This window comes from Lytechinus pictus, chromosome 11, assembly GCF_037042905.1.
Source record: "Lytechinus pictus isolate F3 Inbred chromosome 11, Lp3.0, whole genome shotgun sequence".
Classification (NCBI taxonomy): domain Eukaryota; kingdom Metazoa; phylum Echinodermata; class Echinoidea; order Temnopleuroida; family Toxopneustidae; genus Lytechinus; species Lytechinus pictus.
Window position 1 is genome coordinate 8,047,475 of NC_087255.1, and position 23,274 is coordinate 8,070,748.

Genomic DNA, 23,274 nt, shown 5'->3' on the forward strand with positions numbered 1-23,274 from the left:
CCTAACATGCCAGTAACCATAACCTGTATCACATTTCTTTCCTATTTTTAGACTCCAGATCAACGTGCCTAAGGTACGAGCATGATCCTAAGGAAATTGGACAGAAGCCCGATGATGTAACTGCTGACCAAGCCATGGACATCCTGAAGGCCCTTGTCAAGATCTCTCGTGAGGAGGTCAAGATGGAGAGTCCCCGTCTGTTTGGCAGATGGAGGGCTGCTCTGGAGGGAATGACAAACGAGACCATCCATGAAGTCTTTGATCGTGCTTACAACTGCAGTGAATACTCAGAGACCTGCCGTGACAACCCAGACAAGGAGAAGATTGCCAGGTAAAAATAACTAGTTGAAACATATTTCAAATCTTTTAGCTAATTGCTGCTGATATTTGATGCTGAAACAAATAAATTTTGAATTTTGGGGTTTCTAGTATATAATGTTTTTAGGAACAATGTTTCAGTGGATTTCTGATGGAGAAACCTTTGCAATTTTATATTATGGACAAATATTTGCTTTTAGAGTGCATCAGAAGTAATATCCTATTTCTAATTTCCATTATACAGGGAATATCTTCTTGATGGCCTCCTTCCTTGTACAACCATGGCTTGCTTCAGTGTAAAGAACTATGCCATCGCTAAGGGAATCATCCCCAAGCCTCTTGCTAATGCATGGATGGTAACCATGGCTCTTCAGAACTACCCAACCTTGGAACTGATGAGTGAGATGCTACGTATGGCTCAGTATTCACCATCACAAATTACCATCTTCCCTCTCAGTATCATGGTACACAACTACTGGGTGAATAACGAGGAGATTCACACTGCTGACGCAGTAAGTAACTTTCAGATTATCGCATAATGTAATTTGATGTTTTTTTCTGTAAAACACTGATTTCAATAACTGGGACTTTGTAAATGACATAATTCTTTAGAAATATGAAGGTGACTCAAGTCTTGATATTTTTGTTTTGTCTTTCATTTAGCTTCCAGAACCAATCATCAAGACCATCAGGTACCTCAAATCTCTCATTGGCAATGACTGCACTGTATCAGCAGAAAACCAACGTCTTGCACTTGTTGCACTTAAGGTAAATTAAGTATTTAATAACATTTCCTTTGAATTAATAATATATATATTAATAATTGTGTAACATCACTTACATATCAATAAAAACAATTTTTAGAATACAGTGATGGCATATTTTCAAATAATTTTTTGTTAACGTTCATATTCAAACAGGCTATTGGCAACATCGGAGAGCCAGTTGAGCGATATGACCAGCTGACTTTCATCTACTCTGAAAGAGTATCTCCAGTCCTTATTGAGTGCACCAAGAACATGCAGATCCCAAATGATATCTCCAAGGCTGCCATTCAGTCCATGCGTCGATTTGTGATGAGTGACCAGCTCCGTAGCCAAGTCACCTCCGAGCTCTTCATGGATACCTCTCTCGATGTACCACAGAGAATCGCTTCCTACCTCATTATCATTAAGTCTAACCCAAGTGCTTCTGAGCTGACTCAAATCTGGAACTTCTTAAAAACAGAGCCAGTTAACCAGATCAAGGCCTTCTGCTACTCTCACATCCAGAATGTCATTGAGTCGAGCGAGCCAACTCTGCAAGAGTAAGAATTTATTATCCTAGTTTCATTACGCAAACAACATCTGCTTCAGCTCATTATATGCCCATAATTAATTTCCTGGTCTTCTTATTAAAGCATTTCCAAAAGACAAAAAAACTTTACCAGTACAATATATATTCACTGCATACAGCATTGTCGTTTCGTGTCCAAATAACAATGAATATTTTATTTTGACAGGCTCAAGGAAAATCTGAAGACTGCCATGAATGGTGAGCAACTTCCAGAATACCCTAAGGATATCCGCAAATATTCTCGCTTCTTTGAACTTTCAAAGAACCTGACTGAACCCTGGAGGAACAACACTGTCGCTGCCCAACTTGAGAGTGGCGTCATTTTCAACCCTGAGAGCTACTTGCCTCAAGAAGTCATGTTCCACTATGTATTGAATGCTCTTGGAAAGAGCTGGGATATCTTTGAGGTAGGAAAATACAACTTTTTAAAAAATACTGTCCTATAGCTTATAAGGCACTGGCTGGTTGTTTGATTTCGTATTTCAAATTGTAAAGAGACATCACTCTCCCGGAAGGCAATACGTTAATGTTTTAAATTCAAATAGTTTGATGAATATTGTGTGAAATCGTATTTAAAGTAGTTTTGAACTCCTTTGAATTTTAGCCATTGCGATTGTTTTTTTTCCCGCGATGACAAGTTTAAAGAATGTTATGAAATCTTTATCATGTTTTCATTCCTAATTTTAGACTGGCATTGAGATGAAAGGATTCGAACCAATTGTTGAATCTGTCTTTGGACCTGAGGGTATCTTTCCAGAGGTCAGCCTCCAGACTATGTTTGAAACCATCGATGAGAAATTCTTATCCAAGGTTCGGGAGTTTGCTGAGGCTCAACTTGAAAAGTGGGATCCACAGCCAGCAGAGACCGAAAATGAAGTCTTCAGCAGCAAGAAGAACAAATTCGGCAAGAAGATGAAGAAGAGGCAGTCTCAAATCGGAGAGGCTCAGGTATTTCATTTTTTATTGATTATTTGACTGATATCTAAATTTGATGATGAGTGTGATGATGATTTACAAATCTATTCTTCGGAATGCCTGAGGTGACAACAGCAATGAAAATAGAGTAAAAGTGAGAAATGACCAAACTGAAATCAAAAGATTTTAAAGGGACTGGTAATTCATTAGACAATATTTATGATCAGACCTCAAAACTTACTTTGGCATTGTGTTTAAATTTCTGTGATATGTCATTTATGATTTCAGGTCATTGATGTCATCCATGAAAACACCATGAACAAGCTCAACCAGCTACACTACCTTGTTGGCATGGAACCATCTGCTACTGATGCGACTGTCTTCCTTCGTCTCCTTGGAAATGAATTTGGTTTCGTCAGTGCTGGTGATGTTCTTTCTCTAATCCCTTACACCATGGGAATTTATGAAGAATTCATGAACAAGGCAAAACAGGTTAGCTTTATAAATATTGATTATCGCAAGCTGAGAGCTCCTTGATTCATTAGAGTGTTAACAGTTTATAGACATGGAAATTAATTCATGTCCTAAACATTCTCTGTCAGAAAAGAAAAAAAATCACTTTTTATCTAAAGTTTGCCAGTATCAATTTTACATGAACTTTGAATGATTTTTATCGATCAATAAATCTTTTGAATATTACAGATTCCACAGCTTCTGTCTCAGGGACTCAACCTCAACACAACTCGCTCTTTCGTATTTATGGACAAGACCTTTGTTTTGCCAACTGGTATGGGTATGCCACTCAACTGCAGCATAAATGGTACTGCTGTGGTCAGCCTCCGCATGAAGAGTCAGTTCAGTTTCAATCTTCCCAAGATCATTGCCGCAGGACATATTGCTCCAAGGTAGGTCTACAAGTCATTGAGTTTTTTTATTGATTGATTTGATTTATTTACTCATAATGTACATCTTCTTTCCAGTTTTCTTCGACAATTTCTTTTTCTGTAGTTCTCAGTTTTCTCAATGCTTTCTCAATTCATATATTTGCAGTGGTGCTGTAGAGGTTCTTGCTACCATGGGTATTGGTATGCCAACCAAGGTATTCACCGGGGTTATGGCCAACGCAACTGTCTACCATTCCTCCAAGATCGAAGGAAACATCACAATTGATGGCACTCACCTCAAGATAAACCTCAACAACACCGACCGTCCAATGAACCTCTTCAACTATTCAACAACATACAACCTGATGAAGGCTAATGGAGACATTGAATACATCCCAGGTGTTCTTCAGGATGCTGTCCGAAATCAGAGGTGTACCAATGTCAGCAGGGTATTTGGAGTTGACCTGTGTGTTTCATGGGCCTATCCCAATGCAAGCTACGTTGATGAAGCACCACGTTTCCCCTTCACTGGACCAAACAGCTTCAATGTTACCCTTGTCAACACAGACCAGTAAGTATCAATTCTATATACTCATGAAATACACAAATTTAAAAATTATTTACATGTAGTATCACGTATAACACACAAATGAATTAATCAAACAGCAATTAAACCAGAACTCTTAATATGTTTAATAAATCAAAATGTATAAACACTTGGAGTGATGTTTTACTTGGGATAAGACGATATGAAGCTACCGATTGTCATTGATAGTTACTCTATTTTATTAACATGTCAAAACTCCGCAGATTATTTAATTCACTCTTCTTGTTTTCCCAACTTTCAGAGCTTTGAAGGCATACACCATCGATGCCCAGTACAAGCAGATCAGGGAAGGTGGTGCACCATCACCAATCTCATTCAGCTCAATTGGAAGTAGGAACAACAGAAACACTCAGGCCGCTAGCAATATCATTGATACTGTCCGTGTATCCTTCTATGCACCAGGTAAAAAAGGCTTTTTTAAACAATGGATATGTACTAAACGGAGAGCAGAGTTTACATACCTGAAACGTCTGATCTTCTTTTTTTAAGAACTATCATCAATTAAGATAACTAACATTCCTTTTTATTATCCAAAGGAATATCGTCACAAATTTCTTGCTAGATACAAAGATGATATTGTGTAAATCTTATATTTTTTTCCATACAACCACAACACTGCGATAAAGCTGTTCAAAGTCTAAAGAAGAGCATAAAATAGAATCATGTAATAAATTTATCTATGTGATAAGGTCACTAACTTAATTAGGTAGTTCGAACATATGATGTCTGCATATCTTTTTAAAATGGAAATGACCATTGTACCTCTTATCGGTGTCTTTTTAGGAGAGGAACTTACCCGCAACATTACTTCACTCATGAGTGTTGATCGTCTTCGCAAGACTGCCAAGTGGACATTCACTGTTCCAGAGGTCAAGAACTTCATCATGTTTGCTGGACTCCTAAATGAGACCACAGATTCATCCTCCTCATACAGGGCTGTCTTCAATGTTTCTGCTGCTGAGAACACAGCATCAGTCGACTTCCTTGTTAGGAACGAGACATCTGTATCACAGAAGAATCTTACAGCAGTCGTCAATGCTTCCATCAACAATTTGTACTGGGCTGCTGTTGGACAGTTTGTCAAACAGGCAGAGAGTGGTGATTGGAACGCACATGTTACTGACACAAACTATTGGTAAGTCACCTTATTTCTAGCGTTTTCATTCAATTCTGGAGAAATTTTGCAAAGTTAGATTTAAAACAGTTCCTTGTTTCGAAACCTGAAAACAGTTTTTTTAGAAGTAGGAAAGATCTTCGCGCCTTTTTTGTTCTCATATGTTTGTATTTATAAAGCTATGTTATGACCATGTTTGATATCATTAATATTATTTCCTCACATAAAACTATAATTTATGGTAATATTTTGTTCTTTAATTTTTGCAGGGACGATGAGACTCCATTGTACAAGCAGCTTCTCTTCCCATGGACCGGATACCAGATCAACCATGCTAAATACCAGACCTCCACCATCGCTGCCAAGAGGATCACAAGAGGACCAGTCGTTGAGCGTGACCTCAAGATGTCAACACTTGGCTGGGCATTTGACTTTGATACTGTCCAGACTGTTACAGATGAAATGAAGGAGTTTACAGTCCACACCCAAATCTCAAATTCCACTTGGGTAAGAAGCATTTGTGGAACTTGTTTGCCAATAGTGTTTATTTTCCCAGTCTACATAAAAATCATGATCTTTTCACTTTTCTTCAAACAAAAACACTGATTTATCTATCATCAGGATATGACACTGCTTATATTAGTTTGATTACTTCTGCAACCTAATCAGAATTCAAATTAGTTTGATTATTTTTGCCTCCTACTTTCCATTGACCTGAAATTAATAACTTTATTGTTATGGCATTGATTTACAGGAATTCCCTCTGTTGGATTTCATTCTGAGGAATGAAACTAAAGTGAATGGCTATCGTCTTGAAGGACAGGTTGCACGTAATACTCACCATGTCTTTGCTGAGTATGATGTAACCAAAGAGGAAAGAGAAACCAACCGTAACTTCAGGATGGGACTCAGGACTGACGTTCTTGTGAACAACCCTGATGCTGCCATGTTTCTTAACTCTCCAGCTCTACTTAGTAAGTTATATTTTTTATGTGAACTGCATGAAATACTTACATGATACATTAGCATTCGGGTTTAAGTGAAAATATTGACATTTCTGAATATCGCGTGACAAATAATATATCAAAGCATCTGCTCAATAATACATCCTTAATATTTACAATTACTTTTCTTAATTAATGTTACCCAAGATGTACATGTAAGCTTTGGTAAATAAATCTACAATTGGTTACATCGATGAAATTTATTAATTAATTAATGTATTAATTGATTTATGTTTCCTCTTGCAGAGCTTTTTGGCGAGACTGCACTCATTGATGAACCTGTTGTCATTGATGGTGGTATGAACTTCAGAATCCTTGATCAATCAAGCCTGACTGAGGAACATCTTATCCAGACCAGCATCTTTGTACCTAGCCCAAGGAATCCTCAGACTCATCTTACCTATGACTTTGATCTCCGATTTGAAAATGCTACCATCAGCAACCAGAAGGACTACTCCGTGGAACTGACAACACCAATTCCTCTTCTTAAGGTAAATATCTGTTCAAGGCAAGAAAAACAACAAAACGTATGTTTCTATCATTCGAAGAAGAGGGGCATAAATTGTGTCTGAATTTTTTCCACTGATAGTTACACGGAATAAAATATATAAAATGTACAACGATTCATATTCTGTTTATTGTTAACTATACGAAATCCATAATTCATAATCTTTTCATATTTCCTTTTTTGATCCAATTTTGATACAGATGAACAATGTCAACCTTCTGCATCTTTTCATTGATATGGATTCCGGAGCATCATCTTTGGACCATACTTACACCCTCTACGACACCCGTTACAGCAAGCCCCAGGTTACTGTGTCTAACATCATTGCCGCTGGATGGAAGAAGCCTTCAGCAAACTGGGTAATGGACATTGAAACACCCTCAATGGTCTACTACCAGAACTATACTGCTCTGTTCTCGCGTGAAAACGGTCTGCAATTCTTTTATGAGAATAGCCAGGACAGCAGTATCTCTGATCTCCTTGATTTTACTGAAATCAGTAAGTATCCATCACCAAATGCCCTGAAAGAAAATTCAGTTTCACAATTGTGATCATGTAATTTTGAAAGCTTGCATGATTTTAAATACCTGTATTTCATTTTCCGAAACCTGATGTTGGTTAAACGAGAAATTTAGTAATTTGTTTCCATATTCTACAATTTTGTTTAATCAATATCCAGAAATACATAAATCATGACTCTATATAATATACTTTTGTATAAACTGCAATAGTAAATTGATAAATACTAACTACAAATAAAATGTGAACAAACATTAAGAATTAAGCTCTGAAACATTGTATCAAAATGATAAATTATATGTTTTATATCTTTTGTTCTTTTTCTCCAGGTAACCTTTCTGTAAGACCTTCTGCTGTGTCAATGTACTGGTCCTACCTCCACCAACTTCTATCCACCAACGTTTCAAACAGTTTGGTTATTGAGGGTCCAATCACCGAAATGAGGCCACGTGTTGTACCAATGGTTGTGCGAGATATCCTTAATAAGACCTTCAACAAGGACTTCCAGAGTGTAAAGGATCTGATTCTAAACAAGTTCATCTTTAATGTTACTTCATCATCCCTCACTTTACGTCAAAGTGCCAATATCTCTAGTCCAATCTTTGCTAATATGTCAGCGTCGCATAACATCTTTTTGAGCCAAAGTATCTTTGATCAGCAGCTGACATTTGCAGCTGAACAGAAGCGATTAAACATCTCAGCTGGTCTCAATCACTCTCTGCTCATTGAGGATCGTGAGGTTACACTGAAGACCGAGGGAGGTCTAACAGTAAGGACGGCACTACGTATGAACACCCTAACATCAGTCAATGTTACCATCTTGAAAGAAGATACACCCTTTGATTTGGCAGCTTTGTACCACACTGAGGTTGACTCTCCTCTCATCAAGTTCTCAACCCGCTCTTCATCCAATGGTGACTTTCATGGTGTTTTGAATATGGTGGCAAATCACAACACATCCATGACATCAAGGTTGGGATCTTTTGATGCGATTGGTAACTTCAACATAAATGATATGTCTTCACCAATATATTTCAACGAGATAACAGGAATTTTGACATACAACCTTCAGTCTCGTATGATCAAGTCTTCATTTAACAGCTCAGTAAGCTTCCAAACCTTCCGAAAGCTCTTCAAATTCAACAAGGTCCTTGTCAAGGCTTCTCATGACATCAGCAGCAAATTGATCAGTTGGAATGCTCATGGTAAATCTCAACTGAAAGGCTTCAGTAGTATTTCTCAGTTTGATGAGGTCAGTAGCAACTTTGAAGCAAATCTCCTCAACAAATTTGTCAATGGAAGCCACAGCTCTGGTATGATTCTTCGGGATATGAATGGTCCTCTTGTCTTTGGCCAGTTTGCAACTCATCTTAGCAATAATATTACCAGCAGATTTGTCAACAGCACTTACCAGACCCAGATAAATCTTGAGAATTCTGATGTATCTTTCACAACTCTTGATGGTTCATCCAATTACATTCTGTCGTCTCGCCTTCTGAATGTTACGGCAAATAATACCCTATTGATGAATGGTTTCCGTCGCCTTTTTAACTTCGATAGTATTACAGGAAAGCAGATCTGGTTTGTAAAGACAGCTGTTCTGAATGCTACTATGGACAACCATATTGCCCTGACAGATTTCCAGAATGCCTCATACTTTGAGGAAATTGCTGGACATGTATCTGGAAATGTAGAGGTTAGCTTGGCTAGGGGAAACACCAACACCACACTGCTTGTTCAAAATGTGCGCTCGTTTACTCAGGTTTCTAAAGTGGCAGTTGACTCGTCATCCACTTTCACCAGTCGTCTGATGAATTCATCACTGATTGGAGGTATGGACATCACCAATCACAGGTCTCTTCTTAACTTTGATTCAATTTCATCAAGGATGAACTTTACCTCCAAGGTCTTCAGCGTTTCTACATCAATGCAAAATGAAGTAAGCTTTAATGGAGTGCGATCATTTGTCAACTTTGACTCTATCGCTCATAATTTCGGCATGGTCGCAAAGAGCCCCTATTTTGATTCTAGTCTGACTGAGGTCATCTCTCTAGAAAACTTCAGGAAATTCAACCAATTTGACTTGGCATCCGCAGAGGTTATTGCTTCCTTCAACACAATCCTCCTCAACACATCCTACCATCAAATTCACAAGGTTCAAGACATGGCAGGCTGGTTCCAATATCCTCTTGCAGAAACTGTCATTATTGGAAACCTTACTACGTCAAAACTGAATGTATCAGGATTATATGAAGGTAGAATTGTTGATATGACTGCACCATTCCAATATGCCAGCAGCATTGCCAAGGTCGAATATGGAGTAAATAATAGGTTCCTCAATATTGAAGGTTTCCATGGAGTTGAAGTGGACAGCATGAGAGGTATCTTTGACTTTACAAGAATCAATGGCACAATTTCCCATGCAGTAACTACTCCTGTTACCCGCATGAGCGTTGGTGGACTCCTTGAAATGAACAACTTCCAGAGGCTCTTTACTTTTGATCTTATGAACGTCACAACCTCCAACATATTCATTATTACACCGCTAAGAACAACATTTGCTGCCTACAATGGAGGGTTGGCTCTGCAGGGCTTTGAAAAGTTTAACAAATTTGAATCCATCACTGGAAAGTCAAAGGGTGCTGTTCTTACAAAGTGGACCAACTGGACCATGAATGTGGATTCCACCTTTGCTGGTGTCCGTTCATTCTTGAACTTCGACCGATTGGACATTTCTGGACAAAATGAATTCACAAGTCCCTTCTTAGTTATCACTTCTAACACTACCAATTTCGTCACTGGTTCAAATGGTTTCTTCAAGGCATCAAATGCAACAACCAAGAGCATGTTTGGCCTTATATCTCGCATTGGAAAGATTGACTCTGGCGCAGCTTGGTCTGTTAGAGATATTGCAGGTCCATTAACATTTGCAGCCAATGTCTTTTCTTCAAATGTAAATATCAGCACACCTATCATGAAGACCGGCTCTAAATTCGATGTCGAAATGGAAAACTGGAAGAATATCACTACTTTTGGAAAGTATGAAGTTTCTGCTGTTAATGACATCCATTCCAGAATTGCAACATGGAATGTTCTTTCACATTTCAGACTGAACAACATGGCTGGTATCCTTACCTACTCTCGAATGGAAGGTTGTGCATCATCCAACTTCTCTAGCATCATCTCATCTTTGTATACAAGCGTAAATGGCCACATCAACAATCAAGCTGGGCCTCTGAACTACGAAGAAATGGTCATAGTTACTCAAGGAAACTTTAGTTCTTGGCCTATTAAGATGCAAGGTGGTACCCAGTTCAATGTCCAGAACATGGCCGGCTTCATGACATATGACAGCATTACTGGTTCTGCATCAGGAGACATTACAAGCAGGTTCTTGAACACTACAGCCCAAACTAGTCTGACTGCAAATATTGGGACTGGACTCTTCAAGATGCAACTTGCTAATGTTTCGTCAGCTCTAACTGTGAACACACCATTCACACGGGAAATCAAAGCCTCCAGCTCCGTTCAGGTTACTGATTCAAGAAACCTGTTCAAGTTTGGAAATGCAGCTATCAAGGGCGAGTTTTCTTTCTTGACATCAAAGATCAACGTGACTGGCAATGCTGACTCAACCCTTACCAACTTTGAGAACATCACGACCTTTGAATCAGTAGAATCAACTGCTGTATTTGATGTAGCAAGTAGATTCCTGAACTCTTCCTCAAGAGGCGTCATGCAGATGCATGGTTTCGAGAGGTTGTTCAGATTTTCTGATGTCAAAATCGGTGGATCCACTGAAATCAAGTCTATCTTGGCAAATCTAACAACAGAATCAGGAATCGACTTCAGCAACTTCCAGAGCATCTTTACTTTTGAACGTGTCAACAGTTCAGCTCTTGTTTCCTTCAAATCTAGACTAGCAACCATCGAAAGCAAAACTGGCATGGAGATGAACAACTTCAGGGGAGTAATGGCCTTTGATCGTGTTAACGGTAGCCTTATCACCGATTTCAATAGCAAGCTAGTCAATTCCTCTACACTTGCTGACTTCGCTCTAGAGGGATTTGAATCACTCTTCACTTTTACCCGTGTTGCAGCTTCAGCTGAATCTGTTGTCAACAACAAGCTCTTTAACTCATCTGTAGTGGCAGACTTCTCAGTAAGTGACTCTACATGCTTCTGCAAGTTTGAGAGACTTGTTGCTCAATCTACTGGATCATTGACTTCTAGATTTGCAACAGGACGTGCTCTTGGCATCGTTGAAGTAAAGAATGTACGTAACCTTACCAGCTTTGATCTCTTCAATGTAACATCAGAAGCCCGCTTCATCAGCAGACCAATGACTGCTATGACAGAGACCATTTACACGATAAAGAATCATCGCAGCCTTTTCAACTTCGACCAAGTGCGAAGCCGTATTTACGGCAATATTCAGAGCAAGTGGGTAAACAGCAGCACTCTGTTTGAGTCTCAGATGAACAACTCACAGTCACTCCTCGTTTTTGATAGTGCAACAAGCCGATTGTACAGCAATGTCTTCAGCAGATGGATAGAGAGCAATGCAGTGTTTGAATATCAGATGAATAATTCTCGCAACATCCTCAACTTTGATGCTGCCAAATCTAAAGTGATGTTCACACTTCTTACTCCGGTAAATGATGCCCACTTCAGTGGTCAGCTAAATTTCATCAACTTTGCTAACATCACACACTATGGAGAAGTATCTGCTATGGCTGTTGGAAATATTACAAGTCCATTTATCAGAGCTGCAGGAATTACCAAGTTCAATGTTACAAACATGGCTGGAATTATGTCTTTTGAAAAGGCTGTTATAGATTCATATGCAAATGTTGAATCACGATTTATCAACACCACACTCCAAAACTCGGTTGTATTCAAAGGTTTCAAGGGAATCACATATTCTTACATTGGCCATCGCCTTGTATTCCTTTGGGTTGATCCTATTAATGATGTCACTGTCAAAAATGGTCTAGATCTGACAACATTGAAAGACATGTCTCAGCTCTTCAATATTACCTGGGCTAACCCTAAGGGAACAGTCGTCTTCAACCAGCGCCTCAATTATGAGAATCTTGTGGCTACCATCAAGCTTCCATCCATCGGTCTGATTTCTGCTGGAGCAAATCTCAACACGTTTGGAGACAGCTTGACTTTCTACATTGACCATGAATTATTGGTGAGTTTTACTTATTTTATATTTCATAATTTTATGGTTTACGAAACACCATGCTCAATATCATAATATGAAGGAGGGCGGAAAAGATTATATCTAAGATTTTATTGATTTGATTTTCTTATTTATATTCAAAGAAGACACTTGAGATTTCGTGATTTTCTTAATCAATGCAAAAAATTAATTACAAAGATCAATTAACACTAATTCTAGGTACAAAGACGCGTTGTCGTCAGTCTCCTTTGCAAATCACTATTAATGATAGATTTATTGTGATTCAACATTATTGGGTACATTAAGAATGAATTGATGTACATATACACTACCCACATACTTACAATCCGATTCCATTTTTGTCTTTACAGAAGGACAACTTCAAGTCAGTCAATGATATCACATGGCTATTGAGATTAAATGAGAGTAATGTGATCTACAGCAACTTCAGCTGGAACCCAGAGACAGTTGCAGAGATTGTGGACATCACTGTAGGAGCAATCAACAGCCACTACAATCGTACCATCACCATTGCCAAGAGCACCATCAACAGGGTCATGGAAGTTGCTAATCGCACCCTCACACACACCAGAAGGATGACCAACTGCACCAAGTGTTTCATGCGCTATACCATGATGTTGGCTAATGAGACTCTCACTTCCACATTTTCACAGCTCAACCAAACTGCCTTCACCCAAGCTCTCAAACTGAATGAAACTCTCTTCATCCAATTGCAGAAAATGAACGAGACCTTCTACACCCAGCTCAGGGCTCTGAACCAGACATTCTGCACCCAGATGCAGAAGCTCAAAGAGACCATCACCTACGCCCGTAGCAATCCCAGGGAATTTATCAGCCAGTATGTCAACCTAACAAAGTTGAATGAAACTGTAACAAGGATCAACGCTACCATTCGGGAGCTGTATGCCAAGCTCCGATACAACATTACTCATCCTAGAGAAACCATTGAGAACATCAAGATACTCATCAAGTATGAAGAGCGCCGTGAACAAATAATGTGGGTGTTGGAGAATCGAGAAATCATCAAGACCCGGGCTAAGAATTACTTGATTGAAATGAGAGCTAACATTACCAAGAAGGCTAAAGCTGCTATTGATGACTTCAAGGAGCTTATCCAGTATGAAGCAAGAATGGAGAAGCTTAACAACTACATCCAAACCAGATTCAATGTTCCCAAATTCCAAGAGAAAATTATGGAATTGAAGGTAAAGTTGGGCGAGATCAAGGAAAAAATGGCTGAACTCAAAATGAGGATCGGAGAAAGGCTCAGTGAGATGAAGATGAGCATTGCCTCTCTCGACAAGGAAATGATCAAGGCAGAAATCAAGGCACAACTCAATGCACAACTGATGAAGGCCAAGAAATTCATCGCCTTCTACCTTAACAGCACCACCATTGATTCCATTTCAAGCTCTATCTTCATTAATTACAAAGATGATACCCAAGTCCAGGAACTAATGCGCAAGGTTATCCGCATCAGACCACGCAATGTCATTGATATCATCAACAAGACAAGTGTAATGGAAACAAAGGACCTGGCCATGGAAGCGAAAGAAAATATGATCACCCAACTTGAACTGCTGAATCAAACTACTTTCCGCTATGTCAATAAGACCTACCTGAACGAAACCATCAAACAGGCTATTGAAATGCTGAAAGAATGGAATTCCATCCTCAATGAGTACGTCTACGTTGATGTCATCAAGGAAGACATGAAGCTCGTTTTCAATATCACAAAGGAAAAGGTAGTTAACATGACCAGAGCAGCAACTCTCTTTGTCAAGGCAAAGGCTGACCTTATCAAAGCATTCCTTAAGGAACAGTGGGAGGCACGCCCAAGATCTCTTGAGGAGCTCAAAGAACGTCTGATGGAAATAAAAACCATTGCAGCTGATTACATCAGAGAAAGGTACAACATTGACGTTGATCAAATAATTGAAAGGGTCATTGATGAATACAGGAACAGGAAACAACAGGTAGATGAAATCATTGTCCGTATGGGCAACGAGTTCATGAAGAGGAAAGAGCAGATTGATGAGGTCGTTACCAAGATCATCGCTATCTCCAAGAATGAAACCCATCCAGTGAACATGCTTCCTCTCTGCTACTTCAACAGAACCATCTATCAGATCGTTCAACCTCCTGTCGATATAACACGGAACCTAACAGTCCTCTACAGCAAGATGGCAGCAAACCTCACTAAGGTTTATAGCAAGAAAGTAGCCGACAACATTGAGGTCTACAGCAAGATGGCAGTCAACCAAACCAAAGTGTATTCTCGTATAGCTCTGGACAAAATGAAGGCTCTAAGAAAGAAATATACTCCTATTGTGATGACAGAAATGCAGAAATACAAAGTGAAAGCACTTGAGAAGGGCAAGATCGTAAAGGATACATCAATCATGTATTTCAACATGGCTAAGGGAAATGCAACCCTGTTCTATGAGAAGTACGCTCCAATCGTCAATGAGACCATTCGTACCTTCATTTGTGATGCCAAGCAACGTCTCTTCAACTTTACCCTGCAGATTCGCTCTAAGACTGACCACTTTATCAACATGTCCATTGAGCTCCTTGAACCTCACGTGCAACCTTATCGTGAGAGAATAATGCAGAAGGTTGAAATGATGAGGCTCCGTGCTGCCAATTTGAAGGAACGAGTTCGTCAACTTCCTGCCCAGACTGAGGCTTACTTGATGGAGGCAGCTGAATACCACATCGAAAGATATCCAGAATATAAGCAGAAAACCATCCAAAACATTGCTGAAATGAAGATAAAGCTTGAGGAATTAAAGGTCAACCTCACAAGGTTCTACCAAGAATTGAAAGCCAACATGACAAGAATGGCTGCAGAATTGAAGGAAAATACTAGAGAGTTGTACAACAAAACCAAAGAGTTGTACGCAACCTACAAGCAGAAAGCTCATGAAATGTACAATATACGAAAAGACCAATTTAACGCACTCAAAATGCAGGCTCAGGATAAATGGGAAACGTGGAGACCAATCATCTTGAGGAAGTCTGGAAAGTACCTCAAAGCTACCAAGATGGGTATCAACAGGACAGTGGAAGCCATAATTTCTGCAACAAAAGATGAATACTCACTGATCAACGAGCTACCAATGAGATCGATGGAAAAGACCATCTTTGAACTCAGTCAAGACCTGAAAGCATACATTCAACAACTTACAGAAGATCTGGTTGAAACGGCCAAGATGAGCATCAAGGACCGAACAAGTCTGCTCAACAAGTACCCTGTGAAGTATATCGATATGACCATCTTTGAGGTGAGTTATCATGTGAACATAATAAAAAAGAAAATATATTTCCTCAAAGCAAGTCGTAAAAACAGAAAATCAAGTAAATGCTGAAATGACAATCGAATTTGTATATATATTCAATAATAAAAAATAATCCTTGTGAGAAATATTTGTGGCTATCTTGCAATCCTCTTCATTTCTAAAAAACATTAAATGTTGCATAAATATATAAAGTTACCTTTACATTCATCATACTAAGACGATCTAATCTTTTAATATGAGATACAATTTGTGTCCCTTTGATATTATTCTTTTCCGGTTTACTATATATCTCTTTTTATTTTTTTCATCCGATTTCTAAACTAGGCTGGAAACTTTTCATACGGAAAGATCCTTGTAGCTTCAAATCTGACCAGATTCTATGCAAACATGACACTGACAAGGATCAATTCTTCTTTGGTGATGGTAAACAAGACCTTCTATGATGTCTTGAATGTATCCAACACCAAACTAAGAGAGGTTGTTCTTCCCATCCTGAACCAAACTGCCAGGGACATCATGATCTTCATCAACCGCACCCGTTCTCAGCCATGGAGGGTTACCATCAATGAGACAATGTGCTTCCTCAACAGGACATCTGTTATCCTAAGGAACAAGGCCAATGAGACCTTCATCATTTTCCAAGCTAAAGCCATCGAAGCATGGCAGAATCTTACATCAGAAGAGAGCATTGCCAAAATGAAGATGTACCTAAACAACACCAAAGATCAGATCATCAGGAGTCTGAAAGTTGCCAATGAAACCATCTACATGATCCGCAACAAGAGCATCAATCTAGTCATCTATGTCAGGGATGAGACCCGTCTCCTCAATCTCTCCAAAGAATATGCACTTATTGCCAAGGATCTGACCAAGAATTCCATCTACCAAGCCAGAAACATGTCAGTACAGACAATCAACTATGCCCGTAACATGACCAACACCATCGTGACTTATATCCAGGGTCCTGCCAAGGATTTCACCATGGAATATGTGACATATGTGAACAACACAATGGCAGGTTAGAAATCTAAATTAATTGTTTACAAGGATCTCAACTATTCTAACATATTTACAAGCAATATCATCTTTCTCACCACATTTAATTTGACAGTTTTCCTTGACGGGTCCCCTTATGTAAATCCAATCCATTCATTTGTTTAAAAATAATTGTATTATGTTTACAGATGTATCTGAACCGTTTTTATTTCTAGAATTTCGTTAAAATATTCGTTAACTTTATCTTTTTCTTACAGGATGGGCCATTCGCTACTATGAAGTGGATCAATTCCCATCAAAGGCCAGTGCTTACATTGCTGCCATCAAGCCTGTTGAGAGGACAATCAATCTGACCATGATTGCCTTCAACCAGACCCGTCTCCTGACTGAATTGGCCTTCAACCGAAGTAAAGATATGACCCGCTATGCTCTTAACGAGACCATCGTCATGACTCAGTATGCGCTCAACCAGACTCGCATCATTACTGGCCAGGCAATTAGGAATGCTAGTATTCTTACCAGGCAGGCAATCAACCGTACCCGCACTCTCATCAGGGATACTCTCAACTCCATTGGTCGTCTTGATGACCACAGCTTTGCCATGAACATCTCTCATCCCTTCAACTGGACAAGCTTCCGGAGTTTACCAAGACTCAGCAACAACCAGATCCAGTACATCAAGGTATGTTGTCACTTCTAAACTTCATTCTCCTGTCAATAGAAAGAATCATAAACTTACTACGATGGGAATAATTCATGAAATTTATGAGAATAGCAAAAAGCATGCTGTGTAGGACATTAAACACATTATCTAAATAATACCTGAAACTGAATCTAATCAATTTTTTTCATCTGCCCTGAATAAACATATCCATATGGTGAAAAAATTGTACCTTTGAACTTATGATTTTTGTTCTTTTGCAAATCTTCCAATTCAGGATAAGATGGCACAGCTCAACGTCACTCTACAAGAGATTCGTGTGAACATGACAGAGCGGTATTACAATTACTCAAGGATGGTGAACGATTACTATCAGCTTCAGAAGCCAATGATTGATGAGAAGATTGAGCTTTTCCGTACCAAACTCCAACAATACAGAGCCATTATCCAGGAGAAGATCGATGAGTACCAGGTCATCTTTGATGAAATCTACAATGAATACAAGCAAAAATTCAATGAGCAGAAAGACATTTACCAGCAAAAGTGGGAAACCGAATGGAAGCCTCGCCTAATGGAAAAGAAAGACCAAATCTTGACCAGTTGGAGGGAGGAGATCAAGCCTAAAATCAACGAGATGATCACCAATTTGACCAATTTCATCAAGGACCCCGAGTTGCTGACCAATCTGAAACAAATGGCCCTCCAGTTCAAGACGGAGACTCTACCTGAATGGAAGAGAGTGATCCTTGAAGAGAAATACCCCGAGCTCAAGAGGATAATCGTGGAGGAGAAGTATCCTGAAATCAAAATGGAAGTTATCGCTCAGTATGAGATTGCAAAGGAAATCTTTGAGGAGCTCAAGAACAATGCTTCTATCTTCCGACAGAAGGCAATGACCAAGGTGGAGTCTCTGAAGACAAAAGCTCTGGAGAAGTGGAATGAACTGCTTCAGAAGATCGAGGACATCAAACAAGACTGGCCAGAGACCTACAAAAAGATCAAGGCTGATATTGAGGCTATCAGGGTTGACCTCCAGACCAAACTGTCTGGATACATCAACAAGATCCTTACGCTTCTCCAAGATCTCCGCATCCCTGTTGAGCTTCTTCCTCTTGAACACATTAAGATCTACAGCCCCTGGAAATGTAAGTATTCACTTATAAGGGAAGGCTCTAGTACTATAAAGTGTATGCAAAAACATAATATATTGAATTTCGAATAGGGTACTTCATCAAGATTTTTTTTTTTTGAGATTGCACCAATCAATTTGCTATGATCCAATCACATACAATGATTTGCAGTAGTTTATAGCATCTGTCGGTGAAAATAATGACAAATTTCTTTCTGAAATGATCCCAGGAATAAATTAGATATTCAAAAATTAATTTTAGATAATTGCAAGGACCGTAAAATTTGAAGAAAACTTGTAAAATCAGTTTTAAGAAAACAAGAAATTAAAACGGTATATGACGAAGTCGTATTTTGAATGGTGAGAAAACAATCTCTACGTATGAAAACTTGATAGCTCACAATTGATTTTTTTTTTCTTTTCATGTTTTAGACACTGCTATGATCTTTGGAGAGAACCATGTCATGACATTTGATGGCAAAGTATACAGCGTGCCTGCATATGCTGATGAGGTACAAACATACGTACTTGCTCATGACTACGTAGACCGAAACTTCACTCTTTTGGTACAGAAGAAGCGTGTCACCCTCGTTATCCGCAACACAAGTGTCGCAATTGATGATGAGAATGTTGTCCATGTCAATGGATTACCAAACCTACAGGAACTGCCCTACCAGACACCAATCAGCAAGGAGGTGACCATAATGGCAAAGGGTCCATGGGTAAATGTCACATCAACCAAGGGAATCGCTATCTCCTGCCACGTTGATCACTTCTTATGTATCTTCCATTTGAGTGGTTGGTACCATGGTAAATCTCGAGGACTATTTGGCAACCTTGATACAGAGCACCACAACGACTTCATCCTGCCAGAAGGTGGTATAACAACCGATGTGGCAGAGTTCATTTCAGCATATGATGTCTCACCATATACATCACGAAATGTTGTTCCATCTCGATTCGGAGCTTGCCGATCAAATGCCGATGAGTGCCGCAACAGGTTCCTTGCTGAAGAATCACCATTAAATGCTACCTTCAGGGACATCAACCAAGTTGAGTTCTACAATTTCTGTGTTGAAGAGACATCGAAGTGCCATACCGTATGTGAAGCCAGCAATCCTGTTGCCACCTTGGGAATGCACCTGCTTCGCGATGTCACCTATGAACAGAACTGCTGTAAGTTTTTGATATTTTGGAAGATAATTTGATATATCCACTAGATTTGTCAAGCATTAACATTACGAAATATACAATTCTTCATAATATCTCCATTGTCATGCATGGGATGCAACAGATCATTCTATCTAAGATGAATTAGTAATGAATTGTATTACATTATTTACGTATAGACGAGCAGAAACTGTAGAAGAAAACCCTTTTTTTCTAAATGTTATTATTTCTTCTTAATATATTATGTACAGTGGACTGCACCCCAGGGGAAATCAGCCAAGAGAACGGACGATCTACAAGCACTGCAGACATTATCTTTGTGGTTTCTGAAACTGCTGCAATGGAGGAAGGCAATGTGATCAAGTCCAGTATGAAGACCATCATTAGCAGATTGAGCAGGAAGCTGAACGTGGATGACATAAAGTACGGAATTTCCGCATATGGTGGAGCTGACATCCATGGACGTCCACATGTCCATACACTCTGTGGTCATTTGATGGACAGCGGCCCTGACTGTGCTTCCAGTGGTGTTGACAGTTTAGTCTTTGAAGGAGCAATGCCTGGTGATGCTATGGGTGCTATCCAGCTTGCTGCCAGCTATCCATTCCGCAAGGAGGCTGCCAAGATCATCATCTTGATTGCTGATGAAGATATTATGGTATGTAAGATTTTGATGTAGAATAGATGGTCAATTTTCTAATCAGAGACGGATCAGTATGTTTCACATTTTACCACAATGCAGAGATACCCTAAATTGCAGAATAATTTGTGTATTATCCCATTAGAATTGAAAGATGAAAACAACTTGACGAGATTAGATGAAAAGAATTCATTCATTGAAATATTAATTAAGTATGTATACATTTTGACATAAGTTATATCATTGTCCTCTTCATGGTTGGGTAATGTCTGATTTTGATTATTTTTTAACAGGAGGAGAGTACCAACTATGTTGACTACCTCTTTAACATCAACAACAGCAGAACAGCTATTCAGAAGCGCCTGGAGCGTCAAGGAATCACCTTCAATGTCTTCTCATCTTACCCCACCCTGAACAAGAAGAGCACAGATTCTCCAATCTTGGGTGTCAACTACCTTGGCACACAGATCATCAACAAGAAGAACAGTGCTGAAGAGGGTACAGGTCGTCTTGCCATCCCATCCGGACAGTATGCCAAACTTGCAAAGGCCACTCGCGGTAGGTATCATTTGATGGATGATATACAGTTTGGTGAATAGTCGATGATCAAAGGATGGATGGGTGGACCACATTGTTGACATTAACATTAAATTGAAATGTTGGTTCCACTTTCCGATAGTATGCAGAAAGATTCATCTAATCTGTACCAGTTAAGAATGTCTTTGTTATTTACTATTACTGTGTATCACTACGATGAGTCTTAAACACAGAAGACATGTCTATTGTAAAGTAATACAACAGTGTCGGCATTCAGCAATTCCCAATATTAGAGAAATAATGATAAAATAAATATTGAAATCATTAAGAGCGCTCTTTATATGGGCGTTAGAACCATAGAATATCTCTTCATAGTAAAACAAAACTAAACTATGGGGGGAAATAAGCGAGGGTGTGCTGTGCACCTTACATATGGAAATTTCACACCATCTATATTCATAACAAGGCATATACTGTCGTAAATAGATCCCTTTCTTGAGAGAAAGATATAAATGATTTCTTTCTGTTAAGGTGACGGTCAGACCGTACATGACAATCATTTCTACTTCTATATAAATTTCCGCTCCAGGTTCTGTACTTGGTCTCCGATGGATCCAGGATGGACATCGCGACCTGAACACCATGCTACCTAGACTCCTCTGGAAACAAATCCAACCCCAGGCTACCGGCCAGGTTGACTTCCTCTGCCGCTGTCAGACCGGCTGGTATGGAGAGACACGACAGGAATGCCAGATCACCCGATTTGTCGATGACGTGTATTAAGCTAACATACCTCTCCCGAAACTTTTTAAATTAATAGTCTTGGATAGGATGGACATTACAACAATATGAGGGCTGCATATTTACTCCAAACTTTTTGCCAGAAATGTTTTTAAATGCAATAGGCGATGTTGCCAAGGCTTGATAACTTCGCCTAAGACATCGATATGATGTAAATGACCAATCTTATATGTTTATCTCTTTGAACAAATCATATTTTATATATGTGTGTATTGTCCTTAACGATGAGGCGTTCAAAATATCCGAGCTATTTTCTCCTGTTGGACTATGCATTTTCCCTGACGACGACTTGTTTAACAACTAGTAGTTTGAAATGAATTTCAAAATGAAATTAGGAAAAAATAATTGCTTTGTATTCTTCAGCATGTATTTTATTAATATCCAGATCTCCGAACAACTCTTCCTGAAACATGACAATGATGATTTGAATACTCGCAGAAGTGTTACAAATAATCAAGCCTTATTCACGAAACAAGAATGTTTTCAGTTTGAATACAACTTTCGAATTCAGATCTTATTAAAGTTATTCAAATTGAGATTTTGCCTAATCTAAGCCGTAAATACTCGGTGAATTTTCGGTCCTTCTAAATGGGGATATATGTGACGAATAATGTGTTTAAATGTTCCCTTTTGTTATAACCTGTGTATTTATGTATTTGAAGTGAGGTTTAATAAAAACCGAACAAAGAAAACTTATTTTCCTTTGCATTTATTCGATATGTCCAGTAATTCTTTAAAGAATCGTAGTATATTTCTTTGGTTGTGAAGCAGAGTTGTCATAACAGTTTTCACACGAGGATGTGTTTATTGTGAATTCTCTGGCACCAAAGATATTGTATTTTATATAGGCTAAGGAACCCGGGTTATGAGTTCCATTTTGACCTCCCAAACTCAAGAAGTGTGTCGTGGGGATCCCATCAAAATATAAAACCGAAAGTAAGTCAAAATCGAGACTTATAAATATAAATAATTGATTCTGGCAATAATTAATGGTGTTCTTACCTGTATCATTTATCATGTCAGAAATATGTTTGTGCAAAAATGAGAGTGAGTGATATGGTTTTAATAAATTTATTGTATAAATTGCAACTAGAAAATATCTATATATACATACATTATGGGATACATTATTAGTTTAATCACAAACTTTTAATGCATTCTACAGGGTAGTACATCGTATGGAATAATGGTTTTATAAGCATCATAATTAACGAAAAAATATAATACCGAAAATATTCTAGGATTCGCGAGTATAGAAAGGAGAGCAGGTATAAGGTAAAGCTAGGGTTACACCAAAACCGAATCCTCTTGAAGAAATTCGGACCGATTCTGCCTGAATACGGCCTGATTCGGATGGTTTCGGTGGATTCGAAGTTCTCGAATTTTCTCGCATTCGCGGAGGGAGAACAGAATAGCCTACTCCCGAAACCACCCGAATACGTGTATCCGGATGAATTCGCAGTTGATTCTGTTCCGGTGTAACCCTAGCTTAAGGCTGATCGTAAAGTTACGCACGAATTTACGTACGACAAGAAGATGTTTTTAGGGGCTAGGCCAGCTACGTGATGATATATCATTTAGCACAAGAAAGGGTCACCAGACGTACGTAAAAGCCATTCGTA

The 23,274-nt window shown here is 38.9% G+C and overlaps 1 protein-coding gene across 1 annotated transcript in view; it reads left to right on the top strand.

Moving 5' to 3' along the window:
* LOC129270762 (uncharacterized) overlaps nucleotides 1-22,638 on the top strand; it is a 28,571-nt gene extending 5,933 nt beyond the window's left edge. The window contains exons 5-28 of the mRNA XM_064106571.1: nucleotides 52-331; nucleotides 563-830; nucleotides 982-1,086; nucleotides 1,239-1,624; nucleotides 1,820-2,060; nucleotides 2,341-2,601; nucleotides 2,857-3,060; nucleotides 3,271-3,473; nucleotides 3,619-4,023; nucleotides 4,301-4,461; nucleotides 4,843-5,194; nucleotides 5,443-5,680; nucleotides 5,928-6,147; nucleotides 6,424-6,668; nucleotides 6,886-7,183; nucleotides 7,534-12,404; nucleotides 12,767-15,703; nucleotides 16,043-16,736; nucleotides 16,972-17,396; nucleotides 17,653-18,520; nucleotides 18,937-19,680; nucleotides 19,926-20,332; nucleotides 20,608-20,872; nucleotides 21,441-22,638. Coding sequence (XP_063962641.1) covers nucleotides 52-331; nucleotides 563-830; nucleotides 982-1,086; nucleotides 1,239-1,624; nucleotides 1,820-2,060; nucleotides 2,341-2,601; nucleotides 2,857-3,060; nucleotides 3,271-3,473; nucleotides 3,619-4,023; nucleotides 4,301-4,461; nucleotides 4,843-5,194; nucleotides 5,443-5,680; nucleotides 5,928-6,147; nucleotides 6,424-6,668; nucleotides 6,886-7,183; nucleotides 7,534-12,404; nucleotides 12,767-15,703; nucleotides 16,043-16,736; nucleotides 16,972-17,396; nucleotides 17,653-18,520; nucleotides 18,937-19,680; nucleotides 19,926-20,332; nucleotides 20,608-20,872; nucleotides 21,441-21,634 — 15,272 coding nt within the window. The 3' untranslated portion in view covers nucleotides 21,635-22,638. The remainder of the gene's footprint in view (nucleotides 1-51; nucleotides 332-562; nucleotides 831-981; nucleotides 1,087-1,238; nucleotides 1,625-1,819; nucleotides 2,061-2,340; nucleotides 2,602-2,856; nucleotides 3,061-3,270; nucleotides 3,474-3,618; nucleotides 4,024-4,300; nucleotides 4,462-4,842; nucleotides 5,195-5,442; nucleotides 5,681-5,927; nucleotides 6,148-6,423; nucleotides 6,669-6,885; nucleotides 7,184-7,533; nucleotides 12,405-12,766; nucleotides 15,704-16,042; nucleotides 16,737-16,971; nucleotides 17,397-17,652; nucleotides 18,521-18,936; nucleotides 19,681-19,925; nucleotides 20,333-20,607; nucleotides 20,873-21,440) is intronic.
* The last annotated feature ends 636 nt before the right edge of the window (nucleotides 22,639-23,274 follow it).